Source organism: Epinephelus moara, chromosome 16 (assembly GCF_006386435.1).
Source record: "Epinephelus moara isolate mb chromosome 16, YSFRI_EMoa_1.0, whole genome shotgun sequence".
Classification (NCBI taxonomy): domain Eukaryota; kingdom Metazoa; phylum Chordata; class Actinopteri; order Perciformes; family Serranidae; genus Epinephelus; species Epinephelus moara.
In genome coordinates, this window is record NC_065521.1 from 19766724 (window position 1) to 19786913 (window position 20190).

The 20190-nt window shown below is 41.7% G+C and overlaps 4 protein-coding genes across 4 annotated transcripts; 2 read left to right on the forward strand and 2 right to left on the reverse strand.

Moving 5' to 3' along the window:
* The first annotated feature begins 1920 nt into the window (after nucleotides 1-1920).
* Nucleotides 1921-7040, forward strand: LOC126402281 (taste receptor type 1 member 1). The gene is made up of 6 exons (XM_050064111.1): nucleotides 1921-2111; nucleotides 2249-2564; nucleotides 2660-3430; nucleotides 3520-3738; nucleotides 4537-4657; nucleotides 6118-7040. The coding sequence occupies exons 1-6, from the start codon at nucleotides 1921-1923 to the stop codon at nucleotides 7038-7040; spliced, it is 2541 nt and encodes an 846-aa protein (XP_049920068.1).
* A 2722-nt stretch (nucleotides 7041-9762) lies between these two features.
* Nucleotides 9763-11234, forward strand: LOC126402297 (transcription factor HES-5-like). The gene is made up of 3 exons (XM_050064159.1): nucleotides 9763-9779; nucleotides 10232-10355; nucleotides 10467-11234. Exons 2-3 carry the CDS (start codon nucleotides 10287-10289, stop codon nucleotides 10878-10880), a joined length of 483 nt encoding a protein of 160 aa, XP_049920116.1. The 5' UTR covers nucleotides 9763-9779; nucleotides 10232-10286; the 3' UTR covers nucleotides 10881-11234.
* Nucleotides 11235-12577: 1343 nt separating this feature from the next.
* Nucleotides 12578-13808, reverse strand: LOC126402294 (transcription factor HES-5-like). The gene is made up of 2 exons (XM_050064156.1): nucleotides 13650-13808; nucleotides 12578-13553 (listed from the first exon to the last, which is right to left on the reverse strand). The coding sequence occupies exons 1-2, from the start codon at nucleotides 13806-13808 to the stop codon at nucleotides 13134-13136; spliced, it is 579 nt and encodes a 192-aa protein (XP_049920113.1). The 3' UTR covers nucleotides 12578-13133.
* Nucleotides 13809-17941: 4133 nt separating this feature from the next.
* On the reverse strand, nucleotides 17942-19513 carry LOC126402291 (transcription factor HES-5-like). The gene is given in 3 exon segments (XM_050064152.1): nucleotides 17942-19127; nucleotides 19237-19308; nucleotides 19310-19513. Coding segments are annotated over 3 exon segments (696 nt in total). The 5' UTR covers nucleotides 19499-19513; the 3' UTR covers nucleotides 17942-18692.
* Between the last annotated feature and the right edge of the window lie 677 nt (nucleotides 19514-20190).

Consider the following 20190-nt stretch of genomic DNA (forward strand, 5'->3'; position numbering starts at 1 on the left):
CTGTGTGTGAAATTGGAAAATAAAAGGTTCATACTCAATCAAACATCCTTGAAAGTTATGTGCTTCTGTGTGTGAGGTTTAATTATTATGGTGTCTTTTTCTCTTGTTGTTTACTTTCTTGTAAAGATGATGAATAAAAGCTAGTTTCCTGAATGAACAACTAGGGTTGTAGTGGTATTGACAGTGATCATACTGTGTACTTTTGCTTATCTACAATGTTGAAAAAAATACAACTGGATGGAGAATCTCACCTAGTTATTTTCAAAAGGGAAACTTTTTACACACACTTCCAATAAAAAAAAATGGTTTCAAGTTTCATAGTAATAAAATGTTTCATAGTAATAAAATGTTGGTTCAACCAAAGATAACCTCTCTATATTCATTCCTTTAAGGGTCATTCTGACTGATAATAATAATAATAATAATTCTGTAATACCGTAATGCCCTGTAACCGCAATATTTTCTAAGGTGTTTATTGTACAGTGAATATCTTTTACCTCTGCAACCCTACAGACAACAGCTGTATTTCAGATTAATTGACTGCGGGTTTGAGATAAGATTGACTTGCAGGGTATTAAATTTGAAGGAATAGGATTTCCAAATAGGTCGCAAGCTAAACATAAGAGGGTTTATGAAAGAACAAAACTACACAGGCCCGTGTTTACATGTAAAACTTAATTTGAAATCTCCAAATGTGATTGAGACCTACAGGGCCACTGTTGATCTAGGCCAACATTCCTGTGTTTCAGAGGCTATAGCAAGCTGAGTTTTAAAGTTAGAGTAATGATACTGGTATCATATGAAATTAGTAGACCTGAGGAATTCGGTAGGACCAGCCACATCATGCTAGCTGGAAGAAGGGGGTAACTAATGCTCCAAAGTTGGGCTAAATTTTGACAAGGCAAAAATGGGCATGGCCACCTCTGACCTCAAGATATCTGAATATGAAAATGGGTTCTATTGATATCCACATGTTTTCCCTTTACAGACATGCCCATTTTATGCTGGTCTTTGCAGTTTTGGGCAAATACTATGCAGTTTTTTACATATATTGTAAATGTGTTATTTGCCTGTTGTATTTCAATATTTCTGCATACTGGAGACCCTACACAGTCTTGGAGGACAAAGCTGAGACTCTTGTGGATTCAGTGAACCTAACTGTATTCATGTGTGATGATGTTAGCCCCCATAAAAAAATATTGTAGTTGCTGTTTCATTGTAGTGAGGCCTTTTTTTCTTAAATACAGAGCTTTCAGTTTAAAATGGCCTCTTGTAACCTCTGGGATATTCACAGCCTCATGAAACTTTACAACCATAAACTAGAGACCTCGAGCATTAAGAGGATGGATGGCTTTTATGGGTATATTGACAATAAGGGGGTCTCTCAGCAATTTCAAGAACAGAAGTGCTCACCATCCAATTGCTAAAAATGCACAAAAAAAGCTTAAATTAAACACCAAATCTTTGTAACAAATTGATCATAAAGATGTTTTAATTTTCAAATGACCAAGTTTCCGCTTAAAATACATTTTTAAAATCGCTTTAATGAACTGAAAGAAAAGGGTTATGGTTAATAGATCTGCACTGAGCCACAAATGGTCCGTTTGCTCTGGTTTACAGTTGTTTGTCACTTGTCAAAGATTAATGGAAAAACACCGGTTTTCCTTTTCATGGCTTATTACGTTTATGCAGTTCACTGCAGTAGGCTGGAAAATCGACAGTCACACAAACAAATCTGACTTGCAAACACACCTCACTCAACCAGCACTTCCCAGAAAGATGCAAATGTGATCCTCTCCTCCCTCCCCCTATCAATCCACACTTTCATAACCAGGCCTTGATCTGTTCTACAAACAACAGCAAGCTTCCACAGCACCAGCAGTAGTGTGTGTGAGGTGGAGGTGGAGGTGGAGGTGAAGTATGAATCTGTTTGGGGCTGTGATTCTGTCATTAGGCTGGCTGATGCTGCAGTTTGCTGATGGGGAACTAGATTATATCTCTCAGGGACAGGGGATGCAGCTGCAGGGCGACTTCTCTATCGCTGGGCTCTTTCCTCTCCACTACACAGATGGACCAAGTGATGGTTTGCCTGCTTTGGGTCCATGTAATAAGTGAGTTTGACTGTTTTACTGAACAGTAACCTTACATCTTCACAGTTCAAATGTATCTCACTAGTGATCTGGCTATAAAATCAACTTAAATATTATACTTGATATGTCTTACTGCTTATACATGTTACCTTCTCTAGAGGTAGAACCAACAGACACGGATTTCACCTATTGCAAGCTATGAGATTTGCTGTGGAAGAAATTAACAACAGCACCGGACCACAGCCTCTTTTACCGGGGGTGAAGCTGGGCCATCAGCTGTACGACATCTGCTCGGTACCAGCCAGTGTCCTGGCCACACTGGACCTGCTGCAGCAGGAGCACCAGAGCCCCTCTGCATCTGGGACAGTCACAAACTACAACAAAAGTCAACAGGCAGTGGCTGTGATTGGACCAGACAGCAGCAGCAAATCTTTTACTCCCGCTGCTTTACTGGGGTCCTATCTTATACCACAAGTAAGTTCTCACATGGAAAGTTTTAATCATGGCCCTTGAATTACTTATATTCCACATGACATCCATACAATTCACAAGCTCCTGCTTCATTTTAGATATCCTACGAAGCATCAAATGAAATGCTGAGCAACAAGTTCCTCTATCCAGCCTTTCTCCGCACAATCCCTAGTGACAAGAACCAGGTGGCAGCTATGATCCAGCTTCTGGTCCGTTTCAACTGGACCTGGATCGCTCTCTTAGGCAGTGACAACGACTATGGCCTGCAGGGCATGAAGAGCCTGTCCCAGCAGGCACCAGACCATGGCATCTGCATCGCTTACCAAGGCATCATCCCCTCGCACAGTAATGACACAATCGAGACCATGAGGAACATGGTGGAAAGCATGCTGAGAACCAAAGTCAACACCATTGTGGTCTTCTCCAGCAAGTCAAAACTCAGTCGCTTCTTCCCTTATGTTGTTGAGCGGAATGTGACAGGTAAGGTGTGGATTGGGACGGAGGACTGGTCAGTGGCCACTCTCATATCAGAGATACCTAAGATCCACACCATTGGCACTGTGCTGGGCATATCAATCAAAAACGCAGCCTTATCTGGTTTTGAGGAGTTTGAGAGAAAGGTAGTTGAGGCTTCAATGCAAAACAATGACACTCAGCAAGTCTCTAATGTTACCATGAGCTCAGACAATGACTGTCTGCAGAGCACAGACCTGTACAGCCTCGCCAGGAACAAGTTTTCTCTAGAGCAATATGACATCACCTCCTCCTTCAATGTGTATAAGGCAGTGTATGCTGTTGCTCATGCTCTGCACAAAGCACTTGGTTGTGATTCTGGAGAGTGTCAAAAGAGGAGAGTGTATCCATGGGAGGTGAGCAGGTGTAAACTTGTGTTTTTTGCAAAAATGAAAATGAAATTGTTTGTTAGGCACTGATGTTTCTTTCTTCCTCTCCACCTAAGGTGCTCTGGTGGCTTAAGGAGGTGCGATTCTCTGTGGCCAACACCTCAGTGTACTTCGACATGAATGGCGACCCACCCACAGGATATGACATTGTTTCCTGGGTTTGGAGGGGGACTGACTGGTCTCTCAGAGTGGTGGGCTCCTTCAGCCCAAATCCAATCACACTCACAATTGATGCTGATAAAATTGAGTGGCACGACACAGGAGATTCAAGACAGGTACGACCTATTGAAGTATCTCTGAGTAAAGTGTTTGTGTCTAAAGCTTAAAGGGACAGTTCATTCTCAAATAAAAAATACATATTTTCCTCTTACGTGTAGTGTTACTAATCTATCTACATTGTTTTGGTGTGGGTTGACAAGTGTTATGAGTTACAAGATATAAACATTAATGGCATCCTCCTCAGCTGAGCTGTAACATTAGCTAGCTCAGTGGTGCTAGGTGAGCTTGCAGTAGATGCATGCTTCCTTCTGTGCCGTGATATGATTGGCAGGTGTAGTTCAGTAGAAAGAAAACAGCTACGTGAAACTGCTAACAACAAGGTCTGTGGATGATCTTGAGTAACAGGGTCATTGCGACATTGCTGTTGAGTTTTTCAAATGTATTTTTTTTGGCCCTTTGAGCACCACAAGCTGAGTGCCATCTCGTTCCAATATATTCAAGAGAGGGCAGACATCTCTACGGCCAATATCTCCAGCACTTGGAAACTCACACCAAAACAATCTAGGCTGATAGGTAGCACTACAGGTAAGAGTAAGAAATATGTATCTTTTATTTTGGGATGAACTGTTGCTTTAAAAACTCACCAGTTTCTGATCTAATTCATATTAGTAAGAAATCTGCAAAGGGGTTTATGAAATTATATAAATTATGAATGTGTAAAAAAGTGATTTCAGACACCTGAGCATGTTTTCCCCAACTAGAATTAAGAGTTCAGCTGCCTACTCCATGTGTTTTGAAAGAAAAATAATCCAACAGTAATGGTAATCATCTTTGTCGAACTCGCTTGTGTCTAGGTGCCGCTGTCCATCTGCTCTCCACCTTGCCCAGAAGGCCACAAGAAGCTGCTGACAGGGCAACACACATGCTGCTTTGACTGCCAGGCCTGCCCCTCTGCTACTTTTCTCAATATAAGTGGTAACATCAAGACATACAGAAAAAAAAGTCAAAGTATGCAAAAATATTTAAAGAAAAGACAGAGGGAAGGGTGTTTCTTAGATGAGATCTTTGCACCATAGGACTAACTGGTAAAATACCAAATGAATTAGTGCAGACTAAGAATGTTATAACGTCACCTGTGGGCTTGTGGCAAAAGTGACAGATTGAACAGGATATACAGAATTTAGCCATTTATTATACACACCCAAATAAGGCCTAGTGTGTAGGATTTACGGTACATTCCATTTGCACTGGGAAATCAGGATTTCTGAGTTCCCATTCAGGAATTTCAACTTAAACGCCACCTGAAGTAGGATTTACGACTCAGAAAGCTGACTCAAATAGACCTTGGCAAGGCCAACCTCAAAATCAAAGATGGCAGAAATGAAAGCTGTGGTGATATACTCTTTATTAACGCTGTCTCATTTGTGTCTCATGAGAACAGTCGCACACACCTGTCCAACTTGTATCTGTGGACATGTTGCCACAGTGTTTGTATGGCTAAAATAGAGCGTAATGAGTTGTTATCAACCAGTATTGTTAACAATGGCTAACCTGGCTTGGACTGGTATTGCTAACAACATATTGATTTTCCAACTTGTTGTATAGGGACAAGGTCAACTCATGTATAACATCATTCCTAGCTCCGACCTCTGAGGTAAATGGAACATAGCAACATTGCAGTCAACTGAAACTTTGTGCCAAGCATGTAGGACAATTATGGTGACTGCAGCCAAAACACAAAAGACCCAGTCTAGAGCCAGTGTATGGTTTGTCTGCTCTGGGCCACTGTAGAAACAACAACATGGCAAGCTCCGTGAAAAAGCACCGGATGCATATGTAGATATAAACAACTCATTCAAAGGTAACAAAAACACAACAGCCCCTTTTTCAGGTGATTATAAACAATTACCTTAAGAAAATATCACATTGCATTTCTGCCAGTAGATGTCCCTAAACCCTACACACTGGACCTTTAAATGTTGTGGACGTCATCAGTGGAGTAACTGTGATGGAGGTTGTTGTAAAGTGTGCAAGCAAATAAACAAAAACAGAAAGATATCCAAAACCAAATTTTAAGTACAAGACAGAGAGCCTTAAATATGTTAGCAGACAAATGTCCCTCCTATACCAGTCAGGACAAAGATCACAAACCACCATTGGTACAACACAGCAGGTTTTTTTAGCTGCTGTGTATAAGATTGACCAGCAGGTGGCGCTGAGCACCCATACAATAAACTGAGCACCCATACAATAAACTGAGCACCCATACAATAAACTGAAGCAGGCGCTGAAGGGATGCAAACCCCCGTTCAGTATAAGGGAGTCTAGAACTTAGCATTTTCTCTTAATGGCTCACCAATGTTAGTTTGAACTCTGTGACACTGGACAGAAAAAAGCTTCACAGCTTTTACACCTATTCTGTCTCTCCTCCTCAGACTCCACTACATGCCAGCCGTGTCTGCCGGAGGAGTGGGCTCCCCCAAAAAGCGCGCAGTGTCTGAACAGGACCGTCCTGCTGCTCGCCTGGGACGCCCCCCTCTCCATCGCCCTGCTCTTCTTTCTGGCCACCTGTCTTCTCATGACCTCCAGCTCCGCAATAATCCTCCTGCTCAACCTGAACACGCCCGTGGCCAAGTCTGCCGGAGGCCGCACCTGCCTCCTGATGCTGGCAGCCCTGACTGCTGCTGCCATGAGCTCTTTGTGCCATTTTGGCCAGCCATCTCCTCTGGCCTGTATCCTCAAGCAGCCTCTATTCATCTTCAGCTTCAGTGTGTGCCTGGCCTGCATCACTGTGCGCTCCCTCCAGGTCGTCTGCATTTTTAAATTTGCATCCAAGCTGCCGCCGGCCTATGACAAGTGGGCCAAAAAGAACGGGCCAGAGATTACTATTTTCCTGGTCTCGGCCACCATCCTGCTTATTTCTGTGATCCGTGTGGTTGTCAACACCCCAAAGCCGTCCCAGGATCTTAACTTCTACTCAAACAGCATTGTGTTGGAGTGCAGTAACATGCTGTCACCTGGTGCATTCATTGAGCTCACATATGTGTCACTGCTCAGCATCCTCTGCTTCTCTTTCAGCTACATGGGAAAAGACCTGCCAGCCAACTACAATGAGGCCAAGTGTGTGACCTTCAGCCTCATGGTGTACATGATCTCCTGGATGACCTTCTTCACCATCTACCTCATCAGCAGAGGCCCGTTCACCATGGCCGCACACGTGTTTGCCATACTCTTCAGCGTCCTGGCCTTCTTCGGGGGCTACTTCCTGCCCAAAATATATATTATTGTCATGAGGCCCCAAATGAACACTACTGCCCACTTCCAGAACTGCATTCAAATGTATACCATGAGTCAGTAATAAAGTTTGTAATTATTTCAGTTGATGAAAAATAGGTGAATTGGATGATGCAGGAAGTAGCAGCCAAAATAATGGAAACAACACTTTAACAACTGAATTTAAAACATTAACAATTTTAGCCTATTAAAATTTTTACCAGTATAGAGAAAGAAAATAACCAAATAAACCTCATCTGTCTGTCCGTTGCTGGTTCTTAAATAAATAAACTTAAATAAATATACTGATACAAAATGTTTAGTAGAACTGACATTGTCCTCTCCATTATGTATTTTCCATCACAATCTGCAAAATGATGGAAATGACTGTTGTGGAAATTATATTTTGTAACATCTTTTTTCTCTTTTTCCCCATGATAATCCCATGATATGTTAGCTTGATTCTAGCATTAAACATACACAATATAAATTGTTGTTTTTCTTACTATTTGTACATTCAAAGGAAATATGAGCTGTTTGGAAATGACAGCCAATAAATATATAAATTTAACAAAAAATTACCTTGATTTCTACTTGTAGTTCCCTACATAGAGCTAACTGCCCTCCAGCCATGTGCTCTCTTGTCACAGGACCACTGCTGCGGTCACCAAGTATGCAAACTATTAAAAAAAACTCTTTTGTACAGTGGAAATCACAGAAACCCTAAGCGATGGGTGTTTGTTTTATGAAAAGACAAACAATTGTGATATATCTTACAACATATGATACATTTTATCAAAATAGGTATTTATGTGTCATTAGTATGTGAAATTAATATTTGATATTAAATTCAATATTAGGCAGGGATGAATGTCCAAAACCTGGTTCAGGGACAAAGGAAATATAGCAAAGAAAGGAAAAAAAACATGTAAAAGACTAAATTTTATATAATAAAAACAATGACTGCTCTATCATTAAATTGTTGTTTTGTCCTTCTGGTGTCAAGTAGGCTAACTGTGACAATATAAAATATGTTTTATATTCTAACAGGGACAGATAAATCACAATAGGTGAATAATCATTTCTATATACATTTTTCTCAGACTCAATTTTATTTTGAAACTATAAGCAATAATTTACGATGAAACCGGATAAAATGTCCATGTAAAGTGAAGGTGGACAGAGAAGTTATTCTGTGGACATCCATGACTCATTTAATCACTAACAAGTTAATCATTTAATCACTAATTATAGCTCTACTCATTTGTTATTCAGCTGAATCAAGGTCCCTTGATGCAGCACTGTATGATATGACAGAAGAGCAAAGGAAAAAGCAGGGGTCAATAAGCCTTTTCTGGAGCAGACATTTTGACTTGTCAGCAGAAAAGGCACAGGTTTACAAACTAAAAACATTAAAATTGCCCCAGTCAGTCATGACAGTGTGAGAGTGAGTGTTTTTACATGTACATTTTGGATATGATCAGTGTTTTTATTTGATGTATCCCAGTTATGGGTTGCGAATATAAACATCCTGGTTTCAGAAACCCGGATAAGCCCTTACACTAAGAAACCTAGATACACTAGCAGGAGTAGAAACCAGGACACTGTGGCATGTGAACACTTGATCCAGGTTTCTTAACATTCTTTGTTGCTACAGAGCTTAGTGGCTGAAATGGTGAGAAATCAAGACACACACTGAACACAGATAACCACAAACCTGGATTCTGTTATGATCATATACACAGGAATATGAGTATACAGGTTTTGCTGCATGCTCCATGGGCACATCATATCAAAACCAGGATAAGACTTGAAATCAGCGTTTAGTGTGTATGTAAACATATTGAATGAGCCAGCATGCACAAATACAGGACCCTGAAACTGAGGCAACAAAATGCAATTCAGCCTTGTTTAATTTATTGTTTTTTAACCTGTGTTTTTCCTACTGTGATATATCAAAATGCATTGATTCATAAAACAAACACTAACTTGCAGCCACATATTACATCTCCTCACCACAGAGGACATTAAAAACTTATTAAAAACTGGAAATTACTGGCCAAGTACCTCACTGGTGCTAATAAAATCAGATCTTGATCAACAAGTTTGTGTGTATGAAAAAGACGATAATTGTTTTTGAGCTTTTAATATTTGATTAAGTGACCTGTAAAGCTTTTATATTTTATAAATGTTGGCTTGGGTCGACGAAACAAGTAATATTTAATAATATAATAGAAATATTTCCAGGAATCTGACAATGAGATGCAGCTGGTCACAGAAAGAAAAGTTTCAGTTTTGCAGCATGACGTAACATCTCATTGCATATCAAATAAATGCACAATTGGTCTTTCTTGTGTTTGTGTCTATGTGCAACCACACACACACACACATACACACACACACACAGGGTGCTGCTGTTGGCTGTTGTTTGAGAGAAGAGATGAAAAGGCCTTTTGTAGCTGGGAGGTCAGCGCTATTGACCAGTAGATGTGTGAGTAGAGTCCGAGCTTGGTTTTCCCACAGTCTCTCTGTCCACTCACGGCTTAATACTCTCGGTCAACAATAGAAGTGTGCCATGGGTGAACAAGCAGGAGTTTTATTGTCAGCACACCCAGGACCAGAGCAACGTGCTGCAGGGAAGCTTTCTAATCCACTGCATTTTAGAATAATTAGTATTTATCAACACACGCTGTTTAAAACATGTGTTTCATCTGGAGATCAGAAGACTGAACCATCTTTGAGGCTTTTGGTCAGTTTGTCTGACAGATACAGCCATCAGAATTTCCTTCAAAAGACTACAATGGACACTCGCTGGATTTTTTACGTATGTATAATGATGATTTTGCAAAGGATTTGAATGGACAATGTGCAAAAATCAGAAATATCCAAATACTTGTTAAATACAGTTGAATAAATGTCTTAGTTCCACGTGAGCAATTGCATAAATAATAACATGCTTGCTTCCCTGCACACCACTAATGCATTAAATCCTGTTTAATTATTCCCTGGGTGCACATCAGAAGATACTGCCTGTGTTCCCCTGTGTAACTGGACTGTGAGATAAGCAACAGCCCCTGATAAGAGTCTGACAGCATATCATCCTCAGTTTGATATATATCACGGGAATGGTTTTATCTCTACTGGTCAGCCTGTGATTGCTTCACCTCAGAGTTATTGATGTGTGTCCCATTGTTACAAACCCCTGCCCTGCCTGAGTCACATGGTTTTGTTATGCTAATGTTACACTATAAAAAATGAAGGGTGGCTCCTCCGCAGAGGTCAGAGCTGACAGTGTCATCCTGAGGAAGCTGCTAACTTCACCTGCACAGACATGGCTCCCTGCTCCACCAACTACTCCTCTATTCACCACATCAGGATTTCTGAGAAGGACAACATCAAAGTGAGTAGGCTATTGGAGAGGATTTAAAGGGGTTTGCACCATCTAGTACAGTACAAATGTCTGATTGTTTAGTGCTGACTTGAGCTTAACTTCCTGTCTCCTCTTCCCCAGTTGAGAAAACCTATTGTGGAGAAAATGCGCAGAGATCGCATCAACAGCTGCATCAAGCAGCTCAAGATCATTCTGGAGAAGGAGTTCCACAGGCAGCAGCCCAACTCCAAGCTGGAGAAAGCCGACATCCTGGAGATGACTGTGAGCTTCCTGAGGCAGCAGCTGCAGCGGGGCCTCTGTCAGAGCGACTACAACCAAGGCTACTCTCACTGCTGGAGGGACTCTGTCAGCTTCCTGTCTGCTGCATCCAACACAGATGTCTCTGTCACTCCTCTGCAGGGCCTCCAGCTGCAGCAGCAGCAGCTCCACCAGGCCCAGAGAGCCAGCAGCTCCTCCCCAGTCAGCTCCATCCTCAGGACCACCTCGCTGCAGGACAGCAGCAGCAGCAGAGGCCCAGTGTGGAGGCCTTGGTAGAGACTCTGACACAGATGCTCTGACACCTGAGGGGACTCCCTCACTATGCCTGCTCATTCATGGTGTTCCTGAGTGATTCAGGTGTTTCATCATATTGATGAGAAGATATGTAAGAGGGATTGTATCCTCTTAATCATAAATTCAATCTGGAGATTGTTCATTGAGCATGTGCAACACTGCTCCGCTCGGTAAATTGCTATCACAGTGTCCCCATGCTTCACAGTGAGGTTATTATTGTGATGTTTTAGTGTTTTGTTCCTGTATATGACTAAAAATATATTCATTGCATGAAGGTAAACTCGTGCTGTGACCTATTTGCCTTTAATAAAGGATGAAAGTATTTGACTAAACGCAGGTCATTTGTGTTTGCTGTGTATTATTTTGTGAAGCATTATATTGCAAGTAAATACTGTGTATTCAAGCATTTAAATGTGAAACACATTTAAATGTTAAACACACAAATCTTTATTTTAGATTTTAATAAAATATCCTTTTCATCCTTTAAATTTTGTGTGGTATTTTAGGTGTGCATGTGTGTGTGATATGTAACCAAGGAAAATAACTAACAATGCACGAATCAAAATGAATAAAGCACAAATCCAAAAACATCCAAAACTGAGGGCAGGAGTTAATTGAAAAATCACAATTAAATTCATGAAAAACTCATAATTCATTGACAAATAATCAAAATGATAAGGTTAACAACTTGCTTGGAAAACATGCTGTTGATAAATGAGTAAATGCAAAGTAAAATTAACAGATAATTAGAAAAAAAAATAGAACAAACAAAAGTTCTCCCCCTATTTGGTTGTTGACTCCTACTATTAATCCAATGGTAATCTATTGGCTGTTAGAGTGTCTACTGTTAATATTTCTCCGCAGTCTCTCCAACAATTTGGTGTAACTGTTTGTTGGAGTTTGGCTTGGTGAACAGGTGTTACAAATATAACATCTGGAATTTCTACGCCATTCTCACCAGAACTGAAATGCGGTTGCCTTAGTGATGGTAGACTTTTATTTTCCCATTTCATATTTGTTAAGAGATAGTGTCAGCAAGTTTGATTTAATAAAAAAACTTGTACACAAGGCCACTCAGCACTTGTCATAATGCATGTATATTGTTTCGTTTTTTGTGGAATGAGCTCTGAATTAATACAATTCAAACAAATGCTGTCATGTTTCCAAATATGTGAAGCCTAAATCAAAAATGGGAAAAATCTGTTTGAGGATTTTAAGACAGACCATGACTTTTACCTTGAGCATTATGTGTGTCCAAATCACCCTGATGACTGATGCTTCCTGGAGCAAACATCATGTGACCTTCTCCAAAATAAAGACAATCGAAGAAAAGTTTTCAAAAGAGGTTCATGACAGGCACCCACTAGTTCACCTGGCAGAGCAGGTGCCCCATGCACAACGGCTGTGTCCTTGCTGCAGTGACCATGGGTTTGATTCTAACCCACAGTCAGTCAGTGCTGCATGTCATCCCACCAATCTAGTGCTTTATCTGTCCTTATCTGTCAAATGAAAGCAAATAGCCCCAAAAATATCTTTAAAAAACTAAGCTCATGATGAAATTTGACCAAAAATGGTATAGGAAAAGTAATTGTTATCACGAGACATTTATTTGTATTCTCAAATTGCAAAACAAATATTTATGTGTGGTTTATTTCAACAAAAAAAATCTGGAATCAGTGTTTTTTTATGATTGTATCTTTTTATTGTTAATTGTCATACAAATGTTAGAAATGTGTTTAAGAGCCAAAATGTTAAAGCAAAACAGCAATTTCAACAAAAATGTTAACATCCACTTCCATACACACACACACACACACACACACACACACTCACACCATCATCATCATCATCATCATGCTCATACATACGATTTGGCATAGATAATTCAAAACAGAAGAGAAATATTCTCAACAGCCACTGTCAGTGTAACACAGTACGGCAGATACTGTTACATCAAGCAGTCCAAAGATAAACTCCACTGGAGTAAACAGTCGTTTAACAAGATTTAACAAAACCATCACAATTAAAAATCAACCTCCAGCTTTAAACACAAAGAAAAAGCAAACAAAGTCAAAGCAGGACAATCTTCAAATAAGTGAGAGCCTTCGCTTCTACTACTTGTCCATCAATGTGATGAGACAATAAGGAAACCCACCATGAACGAGCAGGCTGGAAATATATTTCCTACATAGTGAGGGAGTCCCCTCAGGTGTCAGAGCGTCTGTGTCAGAGTCTCTACCAAGGCCTCCATACTGGGCCTCTGCTGCTGCTGCTGCTGCTGTCCTGCAGCGAGGTGGTCCTGAGGATGGAGCTGACTGGGGAGGAGCTGCTGGCTCTCTGGGCCTGGTGGAGCTGCTGCTCCTGCAGCTGGAGGCCCTGCAGAGGAGTGACAGAGACATCTGTGTTGGATGCAGCAGACAGGAAGCTGACAGAGTCCCTCCAGCAGTGAGAGTAGCCTTGGTTGTAGTCGCTCTGACAGAGGCCCCGCTGCAGCTGCTGCCTCAGGAAGCTCACAGTCATCTCCAGGATGTCGGCTTTCTCCAGCTTGGAGTTGGGCTCCTGCTTGTGGAACTCCTTCTCCAGAATGATCTTGAGCTGCTCGATGCAGCTGTTGATGCGATCTCTGCGCATTTTCTCCACAATAGGTTTTCTCAACTGGGGAAGAGGAGACAGGAAGTTAAGCTCAAATTAGCAATAAATAATCAGACATTAATTCTGTACAAATTGATTAAAACCCTCTTCAGTACTCACTTTGATGTTGTCTTTCTCAGAGATCCTAATGTGGTGAATAGAGGAGTAGTTGGTGGAGCAGGGAGCCATGTCTGTGCAGGTGAAGTTAGCAGCTTCTTGGACTGCAGCGTTAGCTCTGATGTCCCTGGAGGGGCTGCTCCTCATTTTATACTCAGACATTAGCATAACAAAGCCATGTGGCTCAGGCAGGGCTGGGGTTCCCACACTCTGACCAGTGGGACTCCCAGCACAACAATGGAAGACATGTCAATAACTCAGAGAGCATTTATCTGTGCGAGGCATGTTTCCCAAGATAAGCAACAGGTAATTAACATGTTATCGCGCGGTTATCTCAGCACTAATCATGGACTGAAGGTCCAAATTTAATTAAAATAAGAGGAAGTGATGCACACTTTAGTGAGCACCTTCAAAGGGAGGTGACTGTAATTAGGGAGCAAATGCTTCAGTGCAATAAAACAGTCTGAGCTGAAGGCTTTCATTTTCTCTTCAAAGACAGCTTCCCTTCCTCCAGACAGCACTTTGGGAGCAGACAGGAGCATCTGGACACATGAGAATGTCTCAGAGGAACCGCTCACAACAATTAGGCTTAAATAATACTTAAAATGGGGAAGACAATCTGAAAGATGAGGAGAGGAGCAGGTAGGGAGGTCATCAACGTCAAAAAGTGACGTCAACTTGCTGCAAGTGAAACTTTTCATTTCCCACCTGTTGCTTTTTAAACTCTGCGCTGCTTACAGTTCACTTATTCTGCAGTGTGAAGACAGTCTGCAATAATATGAGGCCAGACCCGGACAGAAGGCTGCTGCTGACTCCCAGGTGTGAAAACAGGCAAGTGGCGCGCGTCCTCGGTGGCGCGAGTCGAAGACCGCGTGCTGGCAGAGGCGCGCTGAAGGGGAACAAATAGCCTACTCTCGTGTGCGCACAGCATGACTTTCTGATTTAGTTCGTTGCAGCCGTCATCAAGGACATACAATAACGGGGCCACATTTTAATCATGTATTCTTATGAGTTCATGCAGAAAGATGAAATGGGGTAAAATATGCACAAATCACTCAGTCTTTAAAAACATAATACTTCACACACAGAGAGACAGAAAGTCATGTGACATCATTAGTTAATTTCTAACAAATAAATCCCTACACGAGGAGAATTGACAGGTATTATAGACATATGGGCCAGAAAACAAGTCAACAATATAAAGAATATGTTGCATAGACTTCATATCAGTGGCACTACAAAATTGACAGAGTATATAACACTATAGGAGTATAATGTATACTATTTTTGGGGTGTATTTGGGTCCAAAGAGTCAGAGTTAATTTACCACTATACTCAAAGTTTAATATATACACTAATCTAGATCAACTGACTGACACTGTGAGTGTATAAATGTACTCTCACAAGCACACTCAAGAGTGAAAATGTATTCACCTCAGTGTTTTTGGCCACAATATAGAGTAAAAACGAAATTTAAATCAGTGTTGATGGCACTGTATAGAGTCTATATGCACTACTACAAAGGTAATAATTGACACCACTGTGGTGTGAAACTGCAAACTTTAAGTGTTGAGCTTCAGCACTACTGAGGGTACATTTAGAGCCTAATAGACACAATGAGAGTTTAAATGCAGAAAATCTTAGCTTTTCTTTCAAACAGACACTTCAATGTACTAAACCAAAAATTTACTCCCACATTGCCTTAACACAGGTGTCAGTGTTAATGGCAGGAGATATGACAGACACCTGTAACATTATGAGTGCAACAGTCACGGAGACTGTTCGCCAAAATATTAGGTAATCACAGTTTTTTAAAAGAACTTTTTTAAAAGTACCTTGCACTTCAGGTTATGAATATTTGGCTTCCATGGTTTGTGAGGATTTGTTTCTCCAAACACTTAACTGTATGTTAAATCACATGTGGTGAGCAAATCACATTTGGGTTCTTGTTGTTTTTAGTCACATCTTATTCACTGAGCTCTGCTGAAAAACTGTAGACAACTTTTCATCATAAGCTCTTGTCTAAGGTCCCCGAGGGTCTGCAGACCCTGTTGTAAATGAACTGTGTCAAATTAGTGTCAAGTTAATGGCATTATGAGCGAGCTGGCAGCGTGCCTCTGAGGGCCTCCATCACTGGCTGGCCCCAGATGTGAAGCCGGCCTTGTGGGTGCAGTGTGAGTAGTCCCGTCTCCCCAGTTTCCCACCAGTCCCCAACATCAGGGTAAATGAGCTACAAAAGCCACGCCGCTCCTCAATGCTCCACTGGGAATGTTAATTGATCTTTTGTTGCAGGACAAACAGAAACTCTGTGTCTCGGTCCATCTGGGAAAAATCAAGTCGACTGACTTCACTGCCTGGCACAGAGCGGTCAGTCTGCCTTTAGTCTGTGTTGACTCTTTTAATTTAAGGCTTCAGACACCCATCTACAATGCTAAAAGAAGTACTCAAAGTTTTTATTAAGTCCAAGCAGAAATGCCACAACAGAAATACTACTAATACGTAGAAACCTGCAGCGGTGGAGAGATGAAGTGTAAAGTATGTCAGAGTGCTTTAGTGATTCAAAACTGTGTGTAAAAAAACAAAGAGCAGACAATCAAACTAACCTGAAATAGAATAAATAATAAAATTACAAATATTTTAATGAGGAACAAGCACCTTGCAACCATATGGCACAACAGCACTTCAGTAACCTTTCTGAGCAGGTTTGTGACCTGTTGATATTTTTGTTTTCCAGTCTTGCTGTGCATTTGCATATTAACGTACACAAACATCTTTCTCTCCCTTAATTCATGTCTGTAGCTCCCTCGTCATCACTGCAGTATTTGGAAACACAGAAAATGTCAGTCTGTCAAGTCACATCCATGTTTGGCTTTATTATCCATCCTCTCCATTGATTTCATTGTCGACATGTTTGCGTGAATTTGTGCCTCCTCTGAAAGTTAGTGTGCACTACACGGCTGCTGGGGGTCTTTGTCTACAAGTGTGTGTGAAGACGAGTTCCCCTCCCACCAGCAGCCTGAGAGCTCTGAATTCCTGCCATAAAGTCTCGGCCATCGCTCAGACCTGCGGCGGCGCAGAGCGGCTTCCCGTCAGCCATCTCTCTGTGAGTGTGATATCTCCCGTTTCCCACACTCTGTGCCTATTCACTGGCCCAGAGACGGGGACAATAGAAGTGTGTCTTGTTACACATCACATTAGCTACGGTGTTTGATCTCCTGTTGAAGGGGGAGGGGAGGCGGCTTCAGCCAGACCATCTGGCCTGGCCAACTAGACCCTGAGAAAGTCCCAGGCATGCCACATTCTCCACAACTTCTGCACACACAAAAAAGTTGTGAAAGACTTTTGTGGCACTTGAGACATAATTCAAGTACTAGACAGCATGCCACGACCACCACAACAGAAGTGGGACATATGACGCGCGGGGGTGTCTCCACACCCCAGTTCTTTTTCATTTTTTTGGACACCTGTGCACCAGTAAGGTCAGATAAGATGAAACTTTAATGATGCCTGTGGGAAACACTGGGAGAAAGTGAGATAAAAGTAGGAGACTTTCTCTTGATAGCATGAATTATATTTTCAAACACACAGATGTTTTAAACTCATTTGTTGAATTACAATCGGGCTATTAAAATATACCAAACTAAAAATGAATCATCTGTGTACGTGTATAAGGAAATCAGTGTACATTAAAACACACATTTACACCCATTAACTATAATTTTAAATGCAGTTTCAATGTGCAGCATCTCTGTTCAGCCCCTAATAACGAATCTATCTATCTATCTATCTATCTATCTATCTATCTATCTATTTGCACAAGTGTACCGTAGAATTTGGGCTTTCTCCAATTCTTGAAGTTATTCTTTGCAAAGTGTGTACGCTGTTAAAATTTGAACACACAGTTCTATGGGGCCTAAATGACAACACACAAAGTTAATGTGCAGATTAAGTTATGATCACTTGACAAAGTAGCACATTCTTAGCATTATCCAAGAAGACTGCTGCAGGAATCAAACCTTGATTTCTATGCTATTGATCTCTTGAGCAAGGCACTATAGTGAAGCTGCTGTTAGTTGAAAGCTGTGCTGATAAACTCTCTGGTGTGACTGAATATAAGTGTGTGGTCCTTAATAGAGCTCTTCCCAAAGCCAGAATACAACCTCTACCTGCCCTCCTACATTCAGGAATTATTGATTATTCATTCAATCAAGACTTAATGTCAGCGCTTTGAGGCAAACTACACGTTTTTATGCACACTGACTCATAGTTTTCTGAGAAAAGTAGAGACACCACTGTTGTTTATGTTTGCAAAACTTCATGTGAAGTCTTCCATTTATTTTTCAAGTTCAAAGGTAAACTTCTCAAGGAAGCAATTCAACAGATTCTTTCAGTAAAGATATAACAAGCCTTTATAAAAGGAATTCACTTGAAGATGAAAAAACATCTGAACAGTACAACTGAACAGTTCACAGGCACAAGCCCAACAGTAACACTCATCACACATAGGCCAAATAATGGTTACATATAGTCAGAATTAAGTATAATCATAACAAGATTTACAGTAAAAGTGGATCCATGGGATCTGTTTATGGGATGTTGTTGATTCATCAACACAAAGCTGATGAAATGTATCAGTCTGTGATACATAGTATCAAAGATAGACAGTAGTTTAAACACACAAATAAAACAGTGTCACAGACACTTGAATAGTTTCAACCCAATGTGGGTGTTACAACAAAATAATCAGTGACGTTTGCAAAACAAACAAACATTGTTGTTTCTATAAGGAACAATTAACCCAATCACAGAGTAAGCACTTTAAATTATAAAGCGTATAATGTGTATACACATGGTGTACATGTTCAGTAAAACCTGAATTATTTCAGTCCTTCCAAAGGAATACTTTCACCACAATAGTAAAACACTCAACAATCTCCTGCCAAAGCAAAAGCAAACAGACTTCAGTAAGTCTTCAACTTTCTGTCCATGACGTTCACAGACGTAGTTCTCTTTCTCTCTCTGTGTGGAGGTGACGCTGCCTCCATCCTACCAGGGCCTCCACAGAGCACTGCTGGCTTGGCTCACCCCCTTACTGGAGGTGACCTGATGGAGAGGAGAGCCAGGAGGGGAGAGGGTGGGGGGACCGTGGCTGGATGCCTGCAGGCCCTGGAAGTGGCTGAGCAGCCGTCGGTGGGCCTGAGTCTGGACCTCGCAGTGGGACAGGAAGCTGACAGCCTCCTGCACGCAGCGGGAGTAGCCGTCGCCGCTCGTCATCAGGCCAGAGGTCACGCCGGCCTGCTGCTGCTGCTTCTGCTGCTGCCAGCCTCTCAGATAGGTCACGGCCATCTCCAAGATGTCTGCCTTCTCCTGCTTAGAGTCGGGCTGCTGCCTCAGGAACTCAGGACCCAGCAGAGATTTCAGCTGCTCGATGCTGGTGTTGATGCGGTCTCTGCGCAGTTTCTCCACCATTGGTTTTCTCAGCTGAATAAGAGAAAAAGAAAATCATTTAGAACACAAAATCAAACTTTTTTCATAATATGTGAACACTATTCTCCAAGTGAGCTATGTGAATTACAGAACTCAAATTTACCTTATGAGCAGGAGTCAGGTGTTCCTTAGGATAGCTTGCTTGTCCAAAAACAGTGGGTGCCATAGCTGTAGTAGTCAGAGCGTTCCTGCTCGGTTCGAAGAGCCAGTTGAATCTGAGCTGCCTTCTCCTCTGCCTCTGCCCTGTATTTATACACCCAAATCTCCATATGAATGTGTGGGTCTTGGGCTTGTTGGAGTTTCTCACAGTCCCTCGGCCAATGAGAGCGCTGGGAAGGGCTTTGAGGAACGCAGGGCTGCCACATGCTCAATGAAGTGTTTATAGCCGTGGGGACAATGAGTGTGTCTCCGGGGAGCAGGTGGAGGAATAGACTGCGAGAGAAAGAGCCCGGGGTGGGGTGGCGGGGAGGGAGAAGGGGGGGTGTAGCTGGGAGACTGACCCAGTGCTTGTGTTGATATGGGAAAGTGGTGACCCCAGAGGGAAGCACGCCGCTGTCTCATGTCATCTCAACCGCCACGTAATTGAGCACAAAGTGCCTCCGCCACCAGGCACACGTGGGTGTTACAGAGGGCCAAGCATTAGAAAGGACCAACATGCAGCCACTTCCACCAGTTTGACACGGCAGACTTTGCTCGTGGAGCTGTGCAACAGTTGAGATGTCTCAGAGATGAAAAGAAAAAGAGTTTCTCCATAAGTTTTGGACTCAAATAAATGTGCTCGATGAAGAAAAGAGAATGTATGGAGTCTGTATTTATTCCGTCTCTGTGATTTTGGCCCACAATAAAACAACTTTCACATGATAAGTTTCTGTATTTCAGTTTTGTCTGTTCTCTTCTCACCAGTTCAGAGTGTGCAAAGTGAATTTTAGGGATCATTATTATTTAAACTGTCAAATGTTAACATCCATCACAGTTTACAGATGAACCTCCTGGGTCACCTTGGGCCTATCGTACCGTATTATTACTGACCTTACAAATGATCTTACCCCAAATATGT

What these genes read in the sequence shown, in the direction of transcription:
- LOC126402281 (XM_050064111.1), top strand. Translation starts at nt 1,921, where the DNA reads ATGAATCTGTTTGGGGCTGTGATTCTGTCATTAGGCTGGCTGATGCTG. An exon ending in GCTTTGGGTCCATGTAATAA is followed by an intron (nt 2,112 to 2,248) that starts GTGAGTTTGACT and finishes TACCTTCTCTAG; the next exon opens with AGGTAGAACCAACAGACACG. An exon ending in TACTTTTCTCAATATAAGTG is followed by an intron (nt 4,658 to 6,117) that starts GTAACATCAAGA and finishes TCTCCTCCTCAG; the next exon opens with ACTCCACTACATGCCAGCCG.
- LOC126402297 (XM_050064159.1), top strand. Translation starts at nt 10,287, where the DNA reads ATGGCTCCCTGCTCCACCAACTACTCCTCTATTCACCACATCAGGATT. An exon ending in CTGAGAAGGACAACATCAAA is followed by an intron (nt 10,356 to 10,466) that starts GTGAGTAGGCTA and finishes CCTCTTCCCCAG; the next exon opens with TTGAGAAAACCTATTGTGGA.
- LOC126402294 (XM_050064156.1), bottom strand. Translation starts at nt 13,808, where the DNA reads ATGTCTGAGTATAAAATGAGGAGCAGCCCCTCCAGGGACATCAGAGCT. An exon ending in CTGAGAAAGACAACATCAAA is followed by an intron (nt 13,554 to 13,649) that starts GTGAGTACTGAA and finishes CCTCTTCCCCAG; the next exon opens with TTGAGAAAACCTATTGTGGA.